Source organism: Anguilla rostrata, chromosome 4, assembly GCF_018555375.3.
Source record: "Anguilla rostrata isolate EN2019 chromosome 4, ASM1855537v3, whole genome shotgun sequence".
NCBI classification, from domain to species: domain Eukaryota; kingdom Metazoa; phylum Chordata; class Actinopteri; order Anguilliformes; family Anguillidae; genus Anguilla; species Anguilla rostrata.
Genome location: NC_057936.1, coordinates 49551371 through 49569697, shown reverse-complemented (window position 1 = coordinate 49569697; position 18327 = coordinate 49551371). Strand labels below are relative to the sequence as shown.

At 40.6% G+C, this 18327-nt stretch overlaps 1 protein-coding gene across 5 annotated transcripts; it reads right to left on the bottom strand.

The window, feature by feature from the left end:
- Nucleotides 1–1699: 1699 nt before the first annotated feature.
- LOC135253553 (clavesin-1-like) lies at nt 1700–17906 on the bottom strand. 5 transcript variants are annotated; one of them, XM_064332965.1, is made up of 8 exons: nt 17723–17906; nt 17203–17311; nt 16448–16532; nt 15987–16356; nt 13140–13314; nt 8497–8607; nt 7666–7898; nt 1700–2387 (listed from the first exon to the last, which is right to left on the bottom strand). In XM_064332965.1, exons 3-8 carry the CDS (start codon nt 16461–16463, stop codon nt 2303–2305), a joined length of 990 nt encoding a protein of 329 aa, XP_064189035.1. In that variant the 5' UTR covers nt 16464–16532; nt 17203–17311; nt 17723–17906; the 3' UTR covers nt 1700–2302. The 5 variants fall into 5 exon arrangements, with proteins under 5 accessions (XP_064189035.1, XP_064189031.1, XP_064189036.1 ...); XM_064332961.1 differs by having other exon boundaries at nt 15987–16532; XM_064332966.1 differs by lacking the exon at nt 17203–17311.
- Nucleotides 17907–18327: the final 421 nt, after the last annotated feature.

The following is an 18327-nucleotide window of genomic DNA, read 5'->3' as shown; positions in this document are numbered from 1 at the left end:
AAAATTTTGAGCTAGACCCTTGTCCTGTCCTGTACTAACAGTCAGGCCTGCGCTGCTACACATAGCAGAGGCACCTTAAAGAATTAAAACAAATTGACAGGATTTAAAATGGTTCCTGCTTGTGCAATTCCAACTTCTGGAGAAAAAAAGTAACAAAAAAACTCTTGTTAATCCCCTTCTGTATCTGCCCTTTTTAACGCAAGCCTGAAAATGACATACCCAAAATAAAATACTTCATTTAAAACCTACCATTCTTGAACCGTTTTGACAACAAATATAATCCTAGTCCCTTCTGAAAGGTAACCCTTGGGAGTTTGTTTGCCAAGAGTCAGAATTACTCTAAATATTTCTGAAAGAAAGTAACAAAAGCTCAAACTCCATGGAAGTGGCAGATTTTTCTCATCTAAAAGATTATTTTTTTAAATGGATACAGATGCTTGTGGGTGTGTCTGGTGGAAACGTAATGGAGCCACAACCACAACACTGGGCAACTTCTGGTTAAGATTTATGACTGTACCACCACAAATGAGCATTCTGCATTGTTCTTTCAATGCTATAGCTAGGTAGGTTTTCAAAAAGGCCAAGTGTATGATGGGTGGCGATAGTATTAAGATGCCAAGTAAATGCTAATGATAAAGTCAGAAAGCATGAAATACTACTGTAGGGTGTTTTTAGGCCTGACCTGAGTGGGTGGGGGTGGGGGGTAATTGTAAACAGTTTTTGTTGTGGTCTGGTGCTTTGATTGAGAAGACAGCTTTTTTCTCCTCTTTGGCTTCATTGCACCATAGTCCTGAATACTGAATTGCCATTATGAAACAGGCAAGGCAATTACTGCACAAGAACAGAAATGCACAGGAGCGATGACTAACTGAGTTAACAAGTCCTATGTGTGCTTATTATGTTGTTTAGGCCCCAGCCTTCATTCAGTTAATATCCGTGACTATCCTGTTTATGACTAGCAACACTTCATGTCTTCATTCAAAATGAAAAACAAAACCTTGCACTTTGATTTTCAGCCCTGGTCACCAATCAAGGGAGGAATAAATACATCACTGCTCATTCTAGCAAGATTAGCTTTCCTCAGTCGCTAACATGTTCTTCTAATGGAAGTCAAGAGTGAGGCTGGATGCCCCGTGGCGTGGGAGATTATATAAATAAACAGCATAGCAGCCTCATTAGTGTCCTCTCTGGATAGGCTACAAGGCCATCATATGGCCAGTGCCTCAATCTATCTCTCTGATGAGAAGTGGTCCTGTAATCAGACTGGGACTGAGTGCCATTTTAATGATGTTCACAGCAATTGCCCACTTGAGAGAAACCATAACCTTCAAGTGTCAAGGCTGGTGGGTTATTGTGGGTGAACAGCTTTGGAAAAAAGCAAATAGGCTATAGAAATTATGAGTTTGATATACTGCCTTGTCAACATCCTGAAGAAGTTTAGACACTGCATGGTGCAGGTTTATAACACTGACTAAAATTTGCACATTAGCATCCATTTCTCAAACCCACTTGACTGACTTTTCTGAAAGATCCTGTCTCAATTATCATCGAGAGCAATCAATCAATTTTATGTGTATACAGTGTCTGTTGTTGTGAGAGTGAGAGTCTGAAAGCTCTAAGGGAACAATGGACTTCTAATTAGTACAAAACAGAGCTATGAAAAATGAATTAATCCCAGAATAAAATATCTATCATACTGTTTCAGAGCTCAAAATAATTTAATCACAGAATATGGCAAAAGCTGCATTGAAAACAAAATACAATATATAAAAAAGTTTTTTGGCAGTATACCAGTTTACACTGTCACCTTCACACTGGAATAGATACCTCTACCTTCTACCACGTTACCACTATGCCATTTTTAATGTAGTTTCAGCATATGGAAACTGCTCTCATTTGGATGAATGAACCTGTACATACACTTTAAATATGTTTAAATTTATGTTTTATCTAACCTCTTTAGTTTACATTCGGTTATACATCGTACTGCTGAGGCCACGGTAGTTTAATCTCCAGTTAATATACAATGCTTGTAATCGGTCAGTTTTTTCATTTTGCGCCTCAGAGAAAAACTTACAGTCATACACAGCAAGGCTGCTGTATAGCTTCATTCTGGAATTCCAGCTTTTTTCTCCTGGTGATGTCATTATTCGCTGCAGCAAAGTGGATGGTCCAGCAGTGTTTGTGGGGGCTTGAATCAGTAACAGAAGGAGATGGCTGATGAGAGAGCTGCCTGTAAGATGGGTAGTACAGTCCTGCAGGTCTGGTGCCCGGCTCCAGGGGCAGCCTGAGGCTGACGGTCTCAGTCCAGAGCCAGCAGAGGCTGCACCGTGTCCTCGTCCCTGTCCTGGTGCCGCAGAGTCCCCGGCTCCACCACTGACTGAGACCTGGAGGGGACGGATGCAAAAACAATGGGCCCTGGTCTTTTGTGCACTGCATCACAACTGCACCAGTTTGGAACGTAGCTATCCATAGCGTAGCTTTTAGGAACCACTGAGCAGAATGTACTTCCGTTAAACCTTCTGTCAAGCTGACCTTTTTATGGAATTGACACATTAAGTAGCTTAGCGTCAAGTGACTAGCTTGCCTTAACAGACCTGACCTACTAGGTAGCTTAGTGTAGTAGTGGCATTACATAGTACATTTGCTCTGTGTGTTGACAAACTTTATAGTGCCTAACTTATCTTCTCTGCTTCTTTTTCCCCGGGGCGCCTGCCCCTACCTTGCCCTGAGTTCACAGACCCCTCCAGCCTGAGATCGCTCTGAGTTTGTGGGAGCGCTCCAGCCCTGTCCCTCGCTCCATGGTCGTGTACCACTTCAGCCCTGTTCCTCCCCTGCACATGCCTCGATGCAGCCTGGAGCACCAGGTATATTACCCGGCCCCTCTAAACTGCACTATACTAAACTTGGTTTTCTATTATTCTTGTTAGCTATAACCTCAACTGTAACCAGCTTAACCTGTTTTATTTGCTGTGATAAATTCCATATTGCATTTTTGCCACATTCTGTTCAATCACTGCTTTACGCCAGGCCAGCCAGGGAAAGATTGGCTCCCCTTCTATAGCCGGGTTCCTCCCGAGATTTCCTCCCATTGGGGAGTTTTTTCTTGCCACCATTTAAGAGTTTTTCTCCCCACTGGGAGTTTTTTTTCCCTCATGTGCTTGCTATTTGGGGATTCAGGTCTGGTATTTTCTCAGCTTGCGCTTTTTCTTTTTTCTTTTTGTTATTCTGTAAAGCATCTTTGTGAGATTTCTCTGTTAAAAAAGCATTATTCAAATACGAAAGACAGAATACTGAAACCTCACTGCACATATCTGGAAGCTGTAATCATTATTTCCATACTTTTATATAAAGTATAATGCTAATCGTAGATCTTACTACAGGTTCATTTCATCTCAATAAGGATCCTGAGAGATCTGGCAGGTGTCTTCTAGACTCATACCACATTTCTTTTTTTTTAAGTCCCAGATAGCTTTACCTTTGCCAATGTTAACACTAAACCTGCCTCAGAGGAGCATAGATTATGGCCCGAAGCAATCGACACAGCTCCAATGCCAGTACTGTGATGATGTAGCAACACGGCCAATCTGGAACATTCAGGCTTCTTCCTTCATCTGCCACAGATGACAGTTACGTATGAACTGATTGGTGTGTGGAAGACAGATGAAGTCAGCTCAGGGGGTAGTAAAGGCCATGGAGGGAGATGACGCAGTATCGTGCAAAAGGCCTGCTTTATTTGGAAGCATGAATAACCGCCACTGAGAATTCGCCCCTGGATTCCTCTCATGCAATTTCATTTGCCTGCAGTTGCTTCAATGGTGGGAAGGAACTTGATTAATAATAAGACTAAATTCCAGGCTCCGCGCTCAGAAACTCTCCCTTTTTTAAGAAATGCAGTCATTTAAGAACAAACCACAACATTCTCTAATGATAGTTATCACTAACTCCCGGCCCTCCCAACTTTAGCCTTTGCTGTGATTTGTGTGACCATGCAATGTTAACGAACAATCTCACCGATCAGTATCTTTAAATCTTATCTTTAGTAAGGGGGCGACATAGCTCAGGAGGTAAGAGTGGTTGTCTGGCAGTCAAAGGGTTGCCGGTTCGATCCCCCACCCTGGGCATGTCGAAGTGTCCCTGAGCAAGACACCTAAGCCCTAATTGCTCTGGTGAATGTGAGGCATCAATTGTAAAGCGCTTTGGATAAAAGCGCTATATAAATGCAGTCCATTTATTCGTATCTTTAAAATGCTTGGGAGGACAGATGCCTCTTGATAAAACAAACCACTGCATTTGCACAGGATTTATTGTGTACTCCTGAGACTTCCAATGATGCTTCAGAACACAGAGCTGCTCAAACCTTATTAAAATCCAGAAACAAATGTGACTTGATATCCTCAGAACTAAAGCTTTGCAATAAGGTCAACCCAGACTGTGCTGTCTAATTTGACCTAAATTAAGTGCAGGTCACTCATTGCGTATCAATACAGTTTAAGCATTCTTGATTGACAGGACATAATGGAAACTCAGGGGTTCATAAGGGCACCGTCTGTGACTGAAAGATAAACAACATTCAGAATTATAGGACCATCTGTGGCCAAGTCTGTGAAATTTCAGGGAATGATGAAAATATACTCAAAATATCACCAGACAAGGATCCACCTTTTTTTTTGTTTTTGAGGAAGCATTATTGAGAAGAGAGAATGGATTAGGTTCAAATGTAGACCAGATGGACCTTCTGTCAAATATAATGAAAAGCTGAGTCAATGACTGTGTAGTTGGATGTTTGCTGAAGAAAATAAGGTTACGTATACAGCATCAGTCATCTACCTGGCCTCCCCCAGACTACTGCAGTTGAACTCTGAGCCCAGTACTCTTACCCTTATATCACATTGCTGATGATGGCACACATAACCATGCCCCTGTAGACATTATCAATGTGACAGAAATGACTTCTGTCAGTGAATCTGTAGATGACAGATGGGGAAGTGTTCTGTGTGTCTGGTAGTGAGCAGGGTCCAGGCCCTCTGTACTCTATGCTATGTTTGGTATGTCAATGCACAGTTAAATAACACAACTGGTATATAAATCCCCACCGCACAGCCCAGCTGTGCTAATCTCCGCATATTGTTGCTTTATCCAGCTTTCCCCAGCAAGGAGCTTACAGAGTCTACTAATTTCTGACATTCTCCTTTCACTTTCAAGGCTGAGCACAGATTAAATCTACGCAAAGCCAGATGGAAAGAGATCCTGCTAAGACAGCCCTTGGGCAGAGAAGAAAACCTGACCTAATGGTGGCCCCCAACCCTCCTCCCCCTCCCCCCACCACAAACTAACAGCCAGATAAACAAGTCATGCCACAGTAATCACCCTGGCCTGGTCCGGTGCACGGACCTGTCTGGCACAACATGAAACAGAGAAAGATCGTCCTCTTTAACACATGTGACTGTCATGCACGTGTCTATGTATGCCCATGGTAAAAGACAAAATGAAGATTTCTGGCAGCAACATAGCAAATGCATGCATATATTTTACACAGTATATAATGAATAATGTACATTTTATAACATTTTTACTTTGGGCATCAGCTTGTGTGGTCTGACCGATGTGCTGCACTATCAGAAGCGGACATTTAGGACTCATGGAGGATAATATGTCACTAAAGCATGAAGGGTACAGGGGTCCTGATGTGCCACCTCCTTTCCCAGCAGCTGTCAGGTCCTCTTTGACATGCGTCAAATGACCATGGTTACATAAGGACTGAAGCATAAAGACTTAACTTTAAAAAACCAGTTGGGCACTAGTTTTCTAGCCTGAGGAGGTGTTTATTGATGGCATAACAGAGCAGTTATGATCATGTGACATTTCTCACGCCAATACAGGCACCGTTTCCCTCTCTGCTTCACAGAGATGGAAGGGTGATATCTGCTGTCACTCTTTTTCACACAATAAACAATCACTTTCCCTCACCAACTGCTGCGGTATCACAGGGTCAGACTCTAATTACAGCAAGCAGGGACAGAAAGAGATATAAAGCGGATGGGGTGGTTGTGGGTACACTTGGTTGTCTACAGGATTTAATAAGACAACCGCAATCTCTGGAGGTTCATCTCGGAAGGGTTTTTTTAATTAAATCAATGCAGGGGGGAGGAGTCTCTAGTGGCTTGCTCTGTCGTGACTCATTCACACACTAAGCGAAATCCTGGAGCCCCCCTCTTCATTTAAGATCCCTGTGGGTTTGAATGCTGGGTGGGATTTTTGAATATTTTTCATTTGTTTTATTTTATTTTGCGGGGACAAGAGAGATGCATTAGAACCATTTCTCACGCTCAATTTATACGGTAGCCCCCCCCCCCCCCCACACACACACAGAATTTTCTCCATCTCCGTACCTACCTAATGGAGAAGTGTTACAGATACCACTCCTCATTTCAGCCATTCCTTGTACCATAAATTCATAAATTATTCTTGGAGTATTTTTGGAGTACCTCTTGACTAAAAAAACATAAATATTCTACATTCATAGTTTTGAAAGAGGATAGGGAATCTGTAGAGAGGAACAATTAGAGCTATGTTTCTCCTTCCTCGTACTGCTGTTCCTGTTTGAGTTTAGCTACCATGTGATTGCAGTGTAGATACAATTTGAATCTGTGGCCTGTGACCCCAGCTTTCATAGTTCATTGAACAGCTCTCTTTCCATCTGTGTTTTTCCTTTCTCGCTCTCTCTTTTGTTTGGATAAAAAGCCTTTGGCCCCTTCTCGGCTGGGAGATGAAAATTTATTGCGAGAAAAAGGCTGCAGTAGGTCGGTGTCGGCAGACGGAACAGGAAAAGCGGGGGGAAAAAACAGCTGGAACCGCAAAAACAACCATTTGTAAATATAAATACAGGTTTTAGAGTTTAGTGTCGGTCAGATGCACATCGATAATCTATCTGGAATGTTTTGAGCCAAGGCAATTTTCTGAAGGAACTGGAGTGAAAGAGTTTGAGGACAACATCACAACTGGTGGAAAAAATAACCACAGGTTGCTGTCTGGTTGTAATTCATTATTTGCATTATTCTGAGCTCTGAGGACTGTTTACTTCATACTAAGGAAAGATGTCTTATCTTGCTGCAGCTATTACAAAAAAAGAAGAAGAAAATAAACAGGATTAAAAAATGAATAAGCACACTGGACCCATGAATCCAAAGAGAGCGCAAAATTCCTCCTCTGTTTTCACTCTTGATTTCTATTATATTTCCTTGATTAGACTTTGTAAGACGAAGACCCTTGAGACCTCAACACTAAGATTAAAACTACACCTCAGTGGCAACTCTGCAAAGGCGGCCATTAAAACAGACTCCAATCCATATTCCCCATCTGGGTATAATGTAGCCAACAACTTGCATTAAAGAAAACAATAAAACCTGCTGGCCTTAACTATGTCTCTCATCAGCTACAACATATCAACATAAATACATCATATATCATATAAAATTGTGACCACCATTCTGTGACAAGTCTTAACCATTTGGCAACAGTCTTACTTGACTTGTATATCTGCAACTTTTGAGGAGTGAGTTCTGAATTCTTCTATTAGGATTGTGTAAACTGAATGGAATTCTATAAAATGAAATCAATGAATGAAATGTCCTGTGCATGGGACAAAGGACAGCGGTGTCTTACCTTTTCATAAGTTTGTCAGAACACTCTTTATCAGAGATTCCCAGAGCCTCCTTCACATGGAGGGCGTCATACGTGTGCGTGTATTCAGTCTCATCGTTATAGTCCGGTCCTAACAGTGTCCGAGCCCACATGCCCATGTCATATGGCGGCAGTGTTCCACCAAACTCAGATGGCAGGCATTCTGGGTAAATCAGCTGGTGTAAACTGTTCAGATTGTTCCCATGGAGAAAAATCTGTTGGTAGGAAATCGAGAATGTAAGAACCATTTTTATTTCGCATATTTTTTTTAGAATGTACAAATACATTATGATTGTATATACTGCTGAATATACTGTGCAGTTAAATGAAGCAGCACTGTTTGCTAATAAATTGCTTCTGTCCAAGTGTCAGAGGACTGATAGCTCACAACATGGTCCTGCAGTGCATTCTTAAATGAAAATCCACAGCAAATGGCCGAAGTCCATTTTAGCATATGCTAACAACGACAGTTCACATAGCTGATGTCCTTTTTAGACCAATTACCAACTCTTATGGGATGAAAACATGCTGAATTCTGTTTTAGACCTTATTACACTAAGTGTGTTAAATCCATAGGAAGGACTTTCTTGTCTGGGTTTCAATGTTCATCTAATGATTTTACATTTTTTAATCTTTAGTTTGCATTCACTTCTTTTCCCCATGTTCTTTGTTATTGTAAGACTGACACAGTGATGCTTCTCTTGGAATTCAGAGTGGCGATTCAGATAGCAAAGCCTAGCCTACAGCGAGAGAGAGAATGAGAGAGAGAGATGGTTGTGTGTGACAGAAAGAAGAGGGATTAAAGGTACTTACCCGTTTTCTGGTCTTGTCTTTCAAGAAGGGCTTGATTATGGTGTACAAAGCATGGATGTACCACGGCTGGTTGACAAAATGGATTCCACCGAATCGAGCAGGAAAGCTGTCCTGTAATCCAAAAAGACAGGAAACCATCCAGTCACTTCCAGGCATCAAACTGCTGCACTACGTTGGAGCCAAACAGTGCTCTACAATGCCTGAAACAACTTGCATGTAATAATGTATTCTAACAATAACGATGTTGTAGCTGTAACAGCGTTGAATGGCTTAGATGTAACCCAGTTCATCCAATCACACTACAAATCACACTGGCCTGCAACAGGAACAAGCCTAAATTGCTGAGATGAGTCATCAGGACTACAGCTTATCCTTGGGTCTTCATGCATTGGGAACCTATTTCCTGTCCAGATTTCAATTCTAACAAAACAAAGATTTTTCTTTTTTTGTGACGTTCAGTAGGAGGAAAAACATGGCATCCCCTTCAAAAGAGCTGTCACAAAGTCACTCAGATGCTCACGCAGTGGGTTTCTCACAATTGCCTGTAGCAACTGCAGCAGTGAGCTCTGTGCTTGGAATGTATATATTAAAGGAATTGTATATATTAAAGTTAACATGACTAATGCTGATTATGAGCTTTCTTTGGGTCTGGAAGATTCAAGGATCCCCTCCTTATATTTTTATTATTACTAATATCAAAACTAGAAAGAATGCTCTCAGTAGAGCGCAGACCTCTGGCAAGGCAAAACAATCTCCCCTCGCATGAATGTTCACAATAATTGTCTTGGCAATCCAGTCATTACTTTTCTGGATAAGTTTGGCCTGATGATGGCACGAGAAGAAAGGTCATGGGGTCACCAAAATCAATGCGTTGTTTTCCCTCTGGAGACCCTGAATATGCACAGTACATTTTTTGGCAATCTGGCCATTACTTTTCGAGATATTTTGATCACAAACTGAAGGTTTGACCTGATAGTGGTGCTGGAGGGGAGGTCATGGGGTCACCTAAAGCAATAAGTTTCTTCCTCTTGGGAACATGAATGTGCACAACAAATTTCACGGCAATCTCAGCCATTACTTTTCCAGAAATGTCTGTCGCGAATGGACAGACAAATGTATGGATGGACATTTGTTATATAGCCTCCTTGGCAGGGGAAAAAAACAAACAAAATGTCTCCCTCTATTCTGTCTCAATATTCATTGAGTTCACTTGCTTTAGAACAAGTTATATCACTGAACTACCACTGACTCTGAAATGCAGGCTAAATGATATCTATGAACGGTTTTGATATCTAAGGGACAGAAAGATTCAATATTGACTATGAGGGGAGCTTAGTTTGCTGTGGGAAATGTCACTGCTCCTGGAATGTGTGGCCATGAGAAGAGGGTGGTGCAGCACGTGAGCTCGGCGTTTGTAAGGGGGTAGTTGTGGCTCTAGTTAGAGGCATAGGTCGCCCATACAGGATGTACAGTGGGGTGTGGCAGCAGAAGCATGTGAAAGTCCACAGATTTCTGTTTCTTAATTTATTTCCTAAATACATAAATATCCCCACGTGCAAAAAAATAACTATAACTGAGCCTTTGTACAGTGTGCAAAGAAGATTCAAGACTGCAAACCTGGCAAATGGTATTCAGAAATCAACTATTAACAGGTGATTATCTCACTGCCAACTAGGGCTTGACATTAATACCCGCCACCCACCAAATGCGGGAAAAATTCTGCAGTGGCGTGTAATTCTGTTATTCTTACCAGCCACTTTGGCAGGTGACCTTTTAGTAGCATTTACTATGAAAAAAATCAATGTAGTTTAAAAAAGGCATCTGAAATAAGTCCATTTTTGAGGTGGTACTACATGATAGCCTGATATCAGACAGAATCGTCAACTCGTTACACTCCAGTGGATTGCATTCAAAGGTCTGGACCCAGGCAAACATGATACTACAACTCCCATGAAATATGGGTGCACACTGGGTGCACATCCCATTGGCCTATGCAGCTTGCTTTCTAGTGTCTTGCTTCTTTAGTCGAGCTGGGAGTGTAATTGATAAGAAATCTTACTAATGCCAAACTTGAAAAACCACTAGCCACAGTGGCTGGCCCTGCTACCAACATAAGACAAGGCTTGCTCTAATCACAATTTTTTTTTTTAAATAAATAAAAAAACAAATTGGATTAATCTCATAGTGACTTATAAAATCAATATGGTGCTCCGTGTTAAAATGTTTGCACTATTCTTAAATTAATATAAACAATTATAGCTATAATTGTGTGTGTGTGTGTGGGGGGGGGGGGCATTTACATTGGCAGACCTTCTAACCTATAATAATCCCATAACGTGTTAGAAAAAACAATGTTACAAGACATATTTTCAGAAGGCACTGATGCACACATATTAGTTTTAGTCATTGGATTTAACAGTACTGCTGCCTAGACTGTGGATTGATTACACACTTGAAAACCACACTCCATTGAGAATAGTCTAAATAGAGCTCCTGAATTAAAAACACCTTCTCCACGCAGTGCGGCTGTTGCTTTTGGCTCTGCTCCATTTGATTTTGACTGTATTTTGCCTTTGAGGATACCAGTCAGTCAGTCAGAGGATTGTTGTGCTGGGGAGTGTATGGAGGGGGCGATGTTTCCTAGAGTCCTGACCACAACCCACAATTAATTGGGAACAATGTTATGAAAGCCAAGACACTTTCACAGATTCCCTGCTCTGCCAAGATAATGAAGAGGATTGTCTCCACTCTTTAACTGCAAAAGGGCTCAGGCCCTCATTGTTGATGAGTCTCCAAGCTTTTTTAAATTTTTGTGATCAGTTTACATGAGACATTATTGATATTATTTTAACATTTCATTGCATTTATATAATTTTATGAATATTTTTTATTGTCCAAACATTATTTTATCTGAAACTAACAAGTGAAAAGCTCAGGCTTCGTGTCTATTTTCTTTCTTGGTACACACTCAATTTCAAAGCATAAATAATTTTCTTCTGTTCTCAAATTAGTCTTTGCAGCAGTCATTGGCTACAATACAGAGTTGTAAAGCATCTAACTCAAAACCCTTGCCAGCTATAAAAAAATGTAAAAAATCCCAACATGTAATTGTTACATTTTTAAAGAATATAACATCAAATAATCTGTTGGAAAAGGTATATTTTATGACAAAACTGAACTTGGCTTGGCTGAACCGTTTTTACTTTCACTGCTGCAGTGAAGTGTACATTTGAAGACTGAGTCCAATATTGAAAATAATAGACTCGGAACTCACATTTTCTTTCTTTAAGCACGACAAACAACCCACATAAAAATATATTTAATGAGGCCTATTATTCCTGCATCTGGGAATCTGAAAAGAAACATATATTATGCTCAACACAGCTTACTTATACTGTAATTCTATTGATATAATGATAAAACTTATCTCCAGTAAAATGCCAGTTTGTGTCCATCATACTCCTGTCTTTAAGGCAATTACTACAGCCAAGAAAAGACATAATTCATCTTGGCTCATCTTGAAAATAAAAAATCATACACAATCATACACAAATTTACCAATCTGTAGGACAAAGAGGTCTTACTCATTTAAACAAGAGCCTAAATATCAGTATAATTAATTTCAGAAATAAAGTATTTTACTTCATCCTGGTATCTTATGTTTAATACTATCTGAGATATTACATTTTTTTTCCTTTTAAAACACTGAATCAGAGTTATTGTGCTGTGATTTCTATTACTCTTATCACAAAAAATAAATTATTGAATTATGAAGGCCAATGTCAAATTTGTATTGTAAAGCAAGATAATTTACATTTACATTTGAAATTACCGTGGTCAAGAAAGAGACCTTCGATACATTCACAGCATGAAATTTATGGTCATCACATCATAATAATTTATTCCAAGCAAATGTCAGAAAGCAATAGCACACGCTGTGAATATCACACTGTTGGAAACCCAAACACATACCACTCTCAACTTGATCTGGTTACTTAGCAACAGGATGCTACATCAATATGTAAAGGTGGATCAACAGAAATGTCAAGTATTGTTTATCTATTCATACCAGGAGATGGCCCAATATGGTGTCATCCACACGCCTTGCCTTTGTAACACAATCACCGACATTTTCTGAACAGGACAAGAAGCTGGACTGTCTATCACAGAGCCACTCTATACAAGCCAGTTAAAAATCAAAATGATTTTGGATCAAAGATGATGTCTATGTTGGAATATAAAGCTGACAAAATGGTTTTTCTCTGGAACTTATCTTAGAAAAATTTAGCAACACTAGACTATTGATTTTTTGGTGGATCTACAGCCATACAAAATAATGAACATGAACAAGAGTGCTTGTATACCTATCTTCCTCTCCTCTTTTAGTGAGTTTTACTCATGACAACATAGTGTGCAGCTACTGAGTGCAACGGATTTGACAGAGCACTTTAGAGTGGAGTAAAATCTTCAGCCAAGGAAACATCTCATTTTAAGTTCATCGAGACCACTCACACCGCACTAATGCTCTGCTATATTTCACAGAAAATTGTGAAACGGCCCTTTTGTCGACTCTTTCTCATCGGTCTGATATTCCAATAAGCTGAGGATTCCCACTCGAGCTCTCCAGACAGAGCGTGGCCTACCTGCAGTCCTTCGATGGCAAGTTTGAGCATGGTGGGCGTGAGCTTGGACGCTTGTTTGAAGGAGAAGTTGCTCCAGTCGATGATTAATATGAAGCCATTGATCTGCAGCTCAGGGTCCTCTATCAGGACTTCCAGGGACAGGAGGATGGCCCGCAAGATGTCTGTGAAAGAGTTCCTGTGGGAGAGACAGAGGGAGAAGCCTGTGAGGGAGCTTTATTTGGGCGAGTCTCTGTCACTGAGCCAGCAGATACTTCCACATCGTAATGACTATGACAAGCTTTCCATCTCGCCCCCCTCTGTAACAGTGTATTCCTTATAGGATTAGAACTCTAATTGAAATTGACAGAGGAGAGAGCCTCGCAACTGTGAAGGACAAGCGTTTATAATTATGACATATGAACACTCCAACACTACAAATCCCATCTGATACCAGTGGAACAGGGTGTGTAGATATTCTCCTCAAGCCCATATCTCATTAAGTTTTTATTTATTTAATTTTTTTTTCGTGACGTGCAAACATCCAGAAAATCAGGTGCATAAATGGTCTGCCTTCTGGATAAAGCAGAAATGTAAATGAGAGCCACTCCCCTTTCTCTCAAGGTCATCCTGAAAGCATCACAGGAAGGCCCACAGTCATGTTTAGAAATTAGATCAAAGCAAATCAAGTAAGAGGGCTACCCAGACAGCCCAATGAACGTCTAAACAAATGTGTAATGAACTTAAATACATCATCTGAATGGAGGGTCATAATCCACCCGATTGAAATGCTACTACTCGTGGAAAACCATGTGGTTATGCAATTTACCAGTTAAAGTAATTTTGTTAAAAGCCAGCCCTATTCTCCTCTGCTTCACCTCAAACCTTGAGATAGATGTGATACATTGGGAGGTGATAGACCTCCCAATGTATGTTTTAACCAGCATACATTTGTTAGCCTGTCTCTCTGCTGAAATTGATTGCACTAATTAAACCAAATGCTAGTCTAATAGGCACCAGCAGTACTGACTGCACACACATGTTCTACAGAACTTTACAGCTGCATCTGCAAAGTGCATGGTCATTTGTTCAAAGCTGAAATATCATTCATGCATCAGTGATGTGTGGGCCATTTCCCATTCAAAATGGCTGCAGAGGCACAATGACAATGTCATTGCAGTTGAGTGCAGTGCCAACACTTTCTTAGTTGTAAACATTGCCAAGTTTTGAAATTGAGATTGTGTCCTGAGATTAACACCAAACTTAACGCCTGAATACTTGCGCCTAAAGAATATTAAATCAGATGCACTGACTTTACAGAGTAAGGAAGGACGCTCTACAGTGATTCCCAAAGGGCCATGTTAACCTTATTTAGGGGCCATGAGCTTTATCAATCAATTGCCCCTCTCCCCTTTTGACTGTCCTTTTGGTTTCTGGGCCCAGAGCCTCAGGTGGAAGAAGAGGGCTCTTTATTAGCAGTATCTAGCAAGATACATCAAAACTAGCAGCACTGCAGCATTTTGTGGCTTCCTCCTACATGAAGCATGTTTCTTCTATAATTTGAATGTGAAAGAAAATGGTACCAGTGGACAGATAGCAATACTTCACAGCATTGCATGATACACGACTCATTATTACTCAAAGTGAATATTCCCTTATTATGTGAAAAAAATCTATGATTAAGAACAAACTGTGACCACCTCAGCTCAGGTATACATAAAATATATAAAAGCACATCCTTTGATATTAAAGAATAAGTTTGTGTTCAGAGGTATAGATTTAGCTGATATAGGACATATGTGTTTTAGATGAGTACTGCTCTCATGGTTAGTCCAAGAGCCTGCATTTTAAATGATGCAAATATAAAACCTCAGAACCAGGAGTTACTTTTTTAATGGAAACGCAATAAGAAGACAGGTCACCAGCTAAACGTCTCAGTGAAATTTTTAATAGTCCTTAAAAAGAGGAACACAGAGGAAACCAACACAAACAACCTGCAGATAACAGGTCACTGGCTCTTACGAAGACAATTAATAAAATACAGCGCCATCCAAACAATCATATTCTATGGGTCTGAGGCAGCCATCTGAAAATGCTCATCTCTTCCATAGCATTTGGAGGCTGATAGCTGTAGAGCATAATGTATGTTTGCCCTTAGGTCTGTGACAGGGTACAGACATTCCCACTCTCCTTGTCCATAGCGATAACTCTTCCCTCCACTCGAATGCCCCACTTTCACTTTTCAGAGAGTGCCTGCATTTCTTAGCTACATCTAAATGGCTCCTTTTTCTGTTAACATTATCTATTAATGCTGGTAAACTTTTAATGGAGAAATCGCAAAATGATCCACTCAAAAACCGATTTTACCCATCAACTAGTTTGATGGACTGACTGATCCCAAAACATGCCCCCTGAGTGAAAAAAATATTGACAGAGTAGAGGCAGAAGTCATCTGAATCTGGAAACAGACCATGTTCTTTTGTGACTGCACATATTTGTACTCTGTTATTCTGATGAGAAGCCATTAAGCACAGTAGTTACCATGCATATTGTACCTCAATGATTAGGTGATCCATGCATGCTTATGCCTGTCACAGTATTACTAATAATGCATTATAAAAAATAATCCAAAAACCACAAGTGTTTTGGTGTTCTGTGAAGTCAGAAGAGCCCCACCAGGAAGAGGAGCTGCTATGCAGTTGCTAGTACAGAACTCAAACACATCCCTCCATAAATTTCTCGCTGAGGTAGATAGCATGCTGCTGATAATGCTTTGTTAAAATGCCTTATATATATGCTTTATATAATAACAGTTAAATTACTAGCAATGGCATTGAAAGGCAAAAGGAAAGCCCCAATGTAAGTATTTACCTACTCTGGTCCCAGTTGGAGGCGAAGAGAATGAGGATCTTCCTCCCGTATTGATCTGGGGTCTCCAAGACACCGGGGAACCCATCCATCAGTGCCCGTTTGATCGCGGGGTCATCGGCCTTGAAGCTCTGGAACATGTCCAGGTTCTGCTGGCGGTACTGGAAGTACTGGGCCAGGAGCTTGAAGGTCTCGATTTGGTTGAACTTGCGAGCCCTGAGGAACCTCAGGATGAAGTCGTCGTCCGTGCGCAGGAACCCAATGTCGGGCCGGGTGATGATCATGTCCCTCACCTGTTGGATGTCCTGGTGCAGGGTGTCCGGGTTCTCATTCAGCTCTAGACGTGCCTTCTCCGTCGTCTCAGAGCTCAGACCTGCTTGCAGATGGGTCATTGTGTACCTCATGGAGTTCCTAATCTCTTGATTTTCAGAAACAGGGGGTGCTGGTGGGGTGTGTAGGTATACCTGTGAGTCTATGCATCGTTGAAAAGATCCCCCTGCAGGATGCCCAAGAGGTCAAATAAGGATGTGTCCAGCTGTATTCAGGACCCTTAAAACAGAAAGAAACACAGTGCATAACAACCAGTACTGTGAGCAGTAATGTGTTCGTGTTTATGGATTCATTAAATAGCATATTTAGGCAATGACATAAAAAGAAGAAATGAAAAATTGAGTATGTTTGTAGTTATACCTGTAACAAACAGCTGAAATTCGCTGCAAAATACACGGTGTCCTGATGACTAATTCTGCTTATCGGACCTTCTCTGCGTTTAATTCATTCTGGCTGACATTCTTTACGGCACAGGTAATACACCTCCATTTTTCTGGATGGCAAAATACGTCCATCGCTGTCGACAACGTGTCAAACAATTATCCCACTTCTATTTAAAAAAGATATGCAGCTATGAGCAAGATTCAATAGCGCGCACCACTGCACCACGTGTAATAGCTACATGTTTAATTTGTACATAGAAATTAATTTCATGGCATTTCGCGATGGAAATAATACAAAGCCCTCTGATATTGTTCTCGTATTGTCTATACTATGGCTCAGATTTGCGGGTACATCGCGATTCTATATAATTTATGTTAAGTGGAATCGTTTTGGAAGAGGTTTTGAATGGCAATGAATGTAAATGAAAATAACGCAAAATTCAAATTACCAAACTAATGACATGGTGATTAGATTAAAGCTTAGTAATACCTTCTTGAATACTTACTATCAATGCTGAGTCCTTGCCCTAAAGCTACTAGGTGTCCAGCTGATGAAACGCATTTCGGTATTGCAGATATACGGTTTCGATGATCAAGCTGTTGGCCATCAGCAGTCTACAAACGCAGAGCAATAAAATAAACCACTTATGTTTGAAATGAAGCCGCCCTGACCATCCTATGAACGGACGCACCCCATTCGGTGCAATAACTTTTCTTTGTATTTCGCTGTGTGCCCTACGTCTGAATTAGTCCAACCCACAGGCAGCCGTCTCATTTTAAAGAAACATACTGAGAAAATGCCCTGAGGATAAGACCCGAAAAGGGGTAAGGCAATACCAAAGTGTGAGCTCACCAGGATGCGGTACAAATGGAAGATATGGGAATGAGGATGAAAGTGTTGGATATGTAGAGCTTCTCTTAGCTGTCCAGGCGAAATGGTTCTGAAGCAACCGCACACCGGAATACTGCAATGGTGTGATTCTTGTTGTAATATGTCCGTTATTTCGTTCTAAAAGCGATTCTTACCTCTCTGGTAAATGTATTTCTTCCTCTTTTCCTTTATAGTTTCCAAACCCTATGTACGTTTTTTTAACAATGCTGCAAATGAAGATTCACGTTTTTGACGTAGCCTATTGCTTTTTTCCCCAGTGACGCTACAGCACCATACTCTCGAATGTGATTCGGATACACTGGAAGGCGTGTGCTGTGCCCATTTGGTCCTCCCATATGGTGCCAGGTTTCTTCTCGGTCCAAAAGATGCTTGAACACAGTCTATTTTCCTTCGTGTCTTAAAATAGCTTTTATGCCCGAAAAATACAATCAAATGAAAAAAGGTTCATTTTTATTTTATTTAATTTTTTGGTTGGAAAAAAATTGAAGCAATTAATTGTGAACGCCACAATACGTAGGCTAATGCGGGCAAAGACGTCCATGTTAATATACCATATACAAATTTGTATCCTGCAGCTTGGTACAATATAATACCCTGCTCGTGGCTGTTTTAATTTAAGTCATTCCCTAATTGCATAATTAAACACTATTATGACTTGTAGTCGCCTAATTACTGGCTTTTTTGGTACCTAAATGAAGGCTATTACCACTCCTTAATAACAAAATAACACATGCAGACA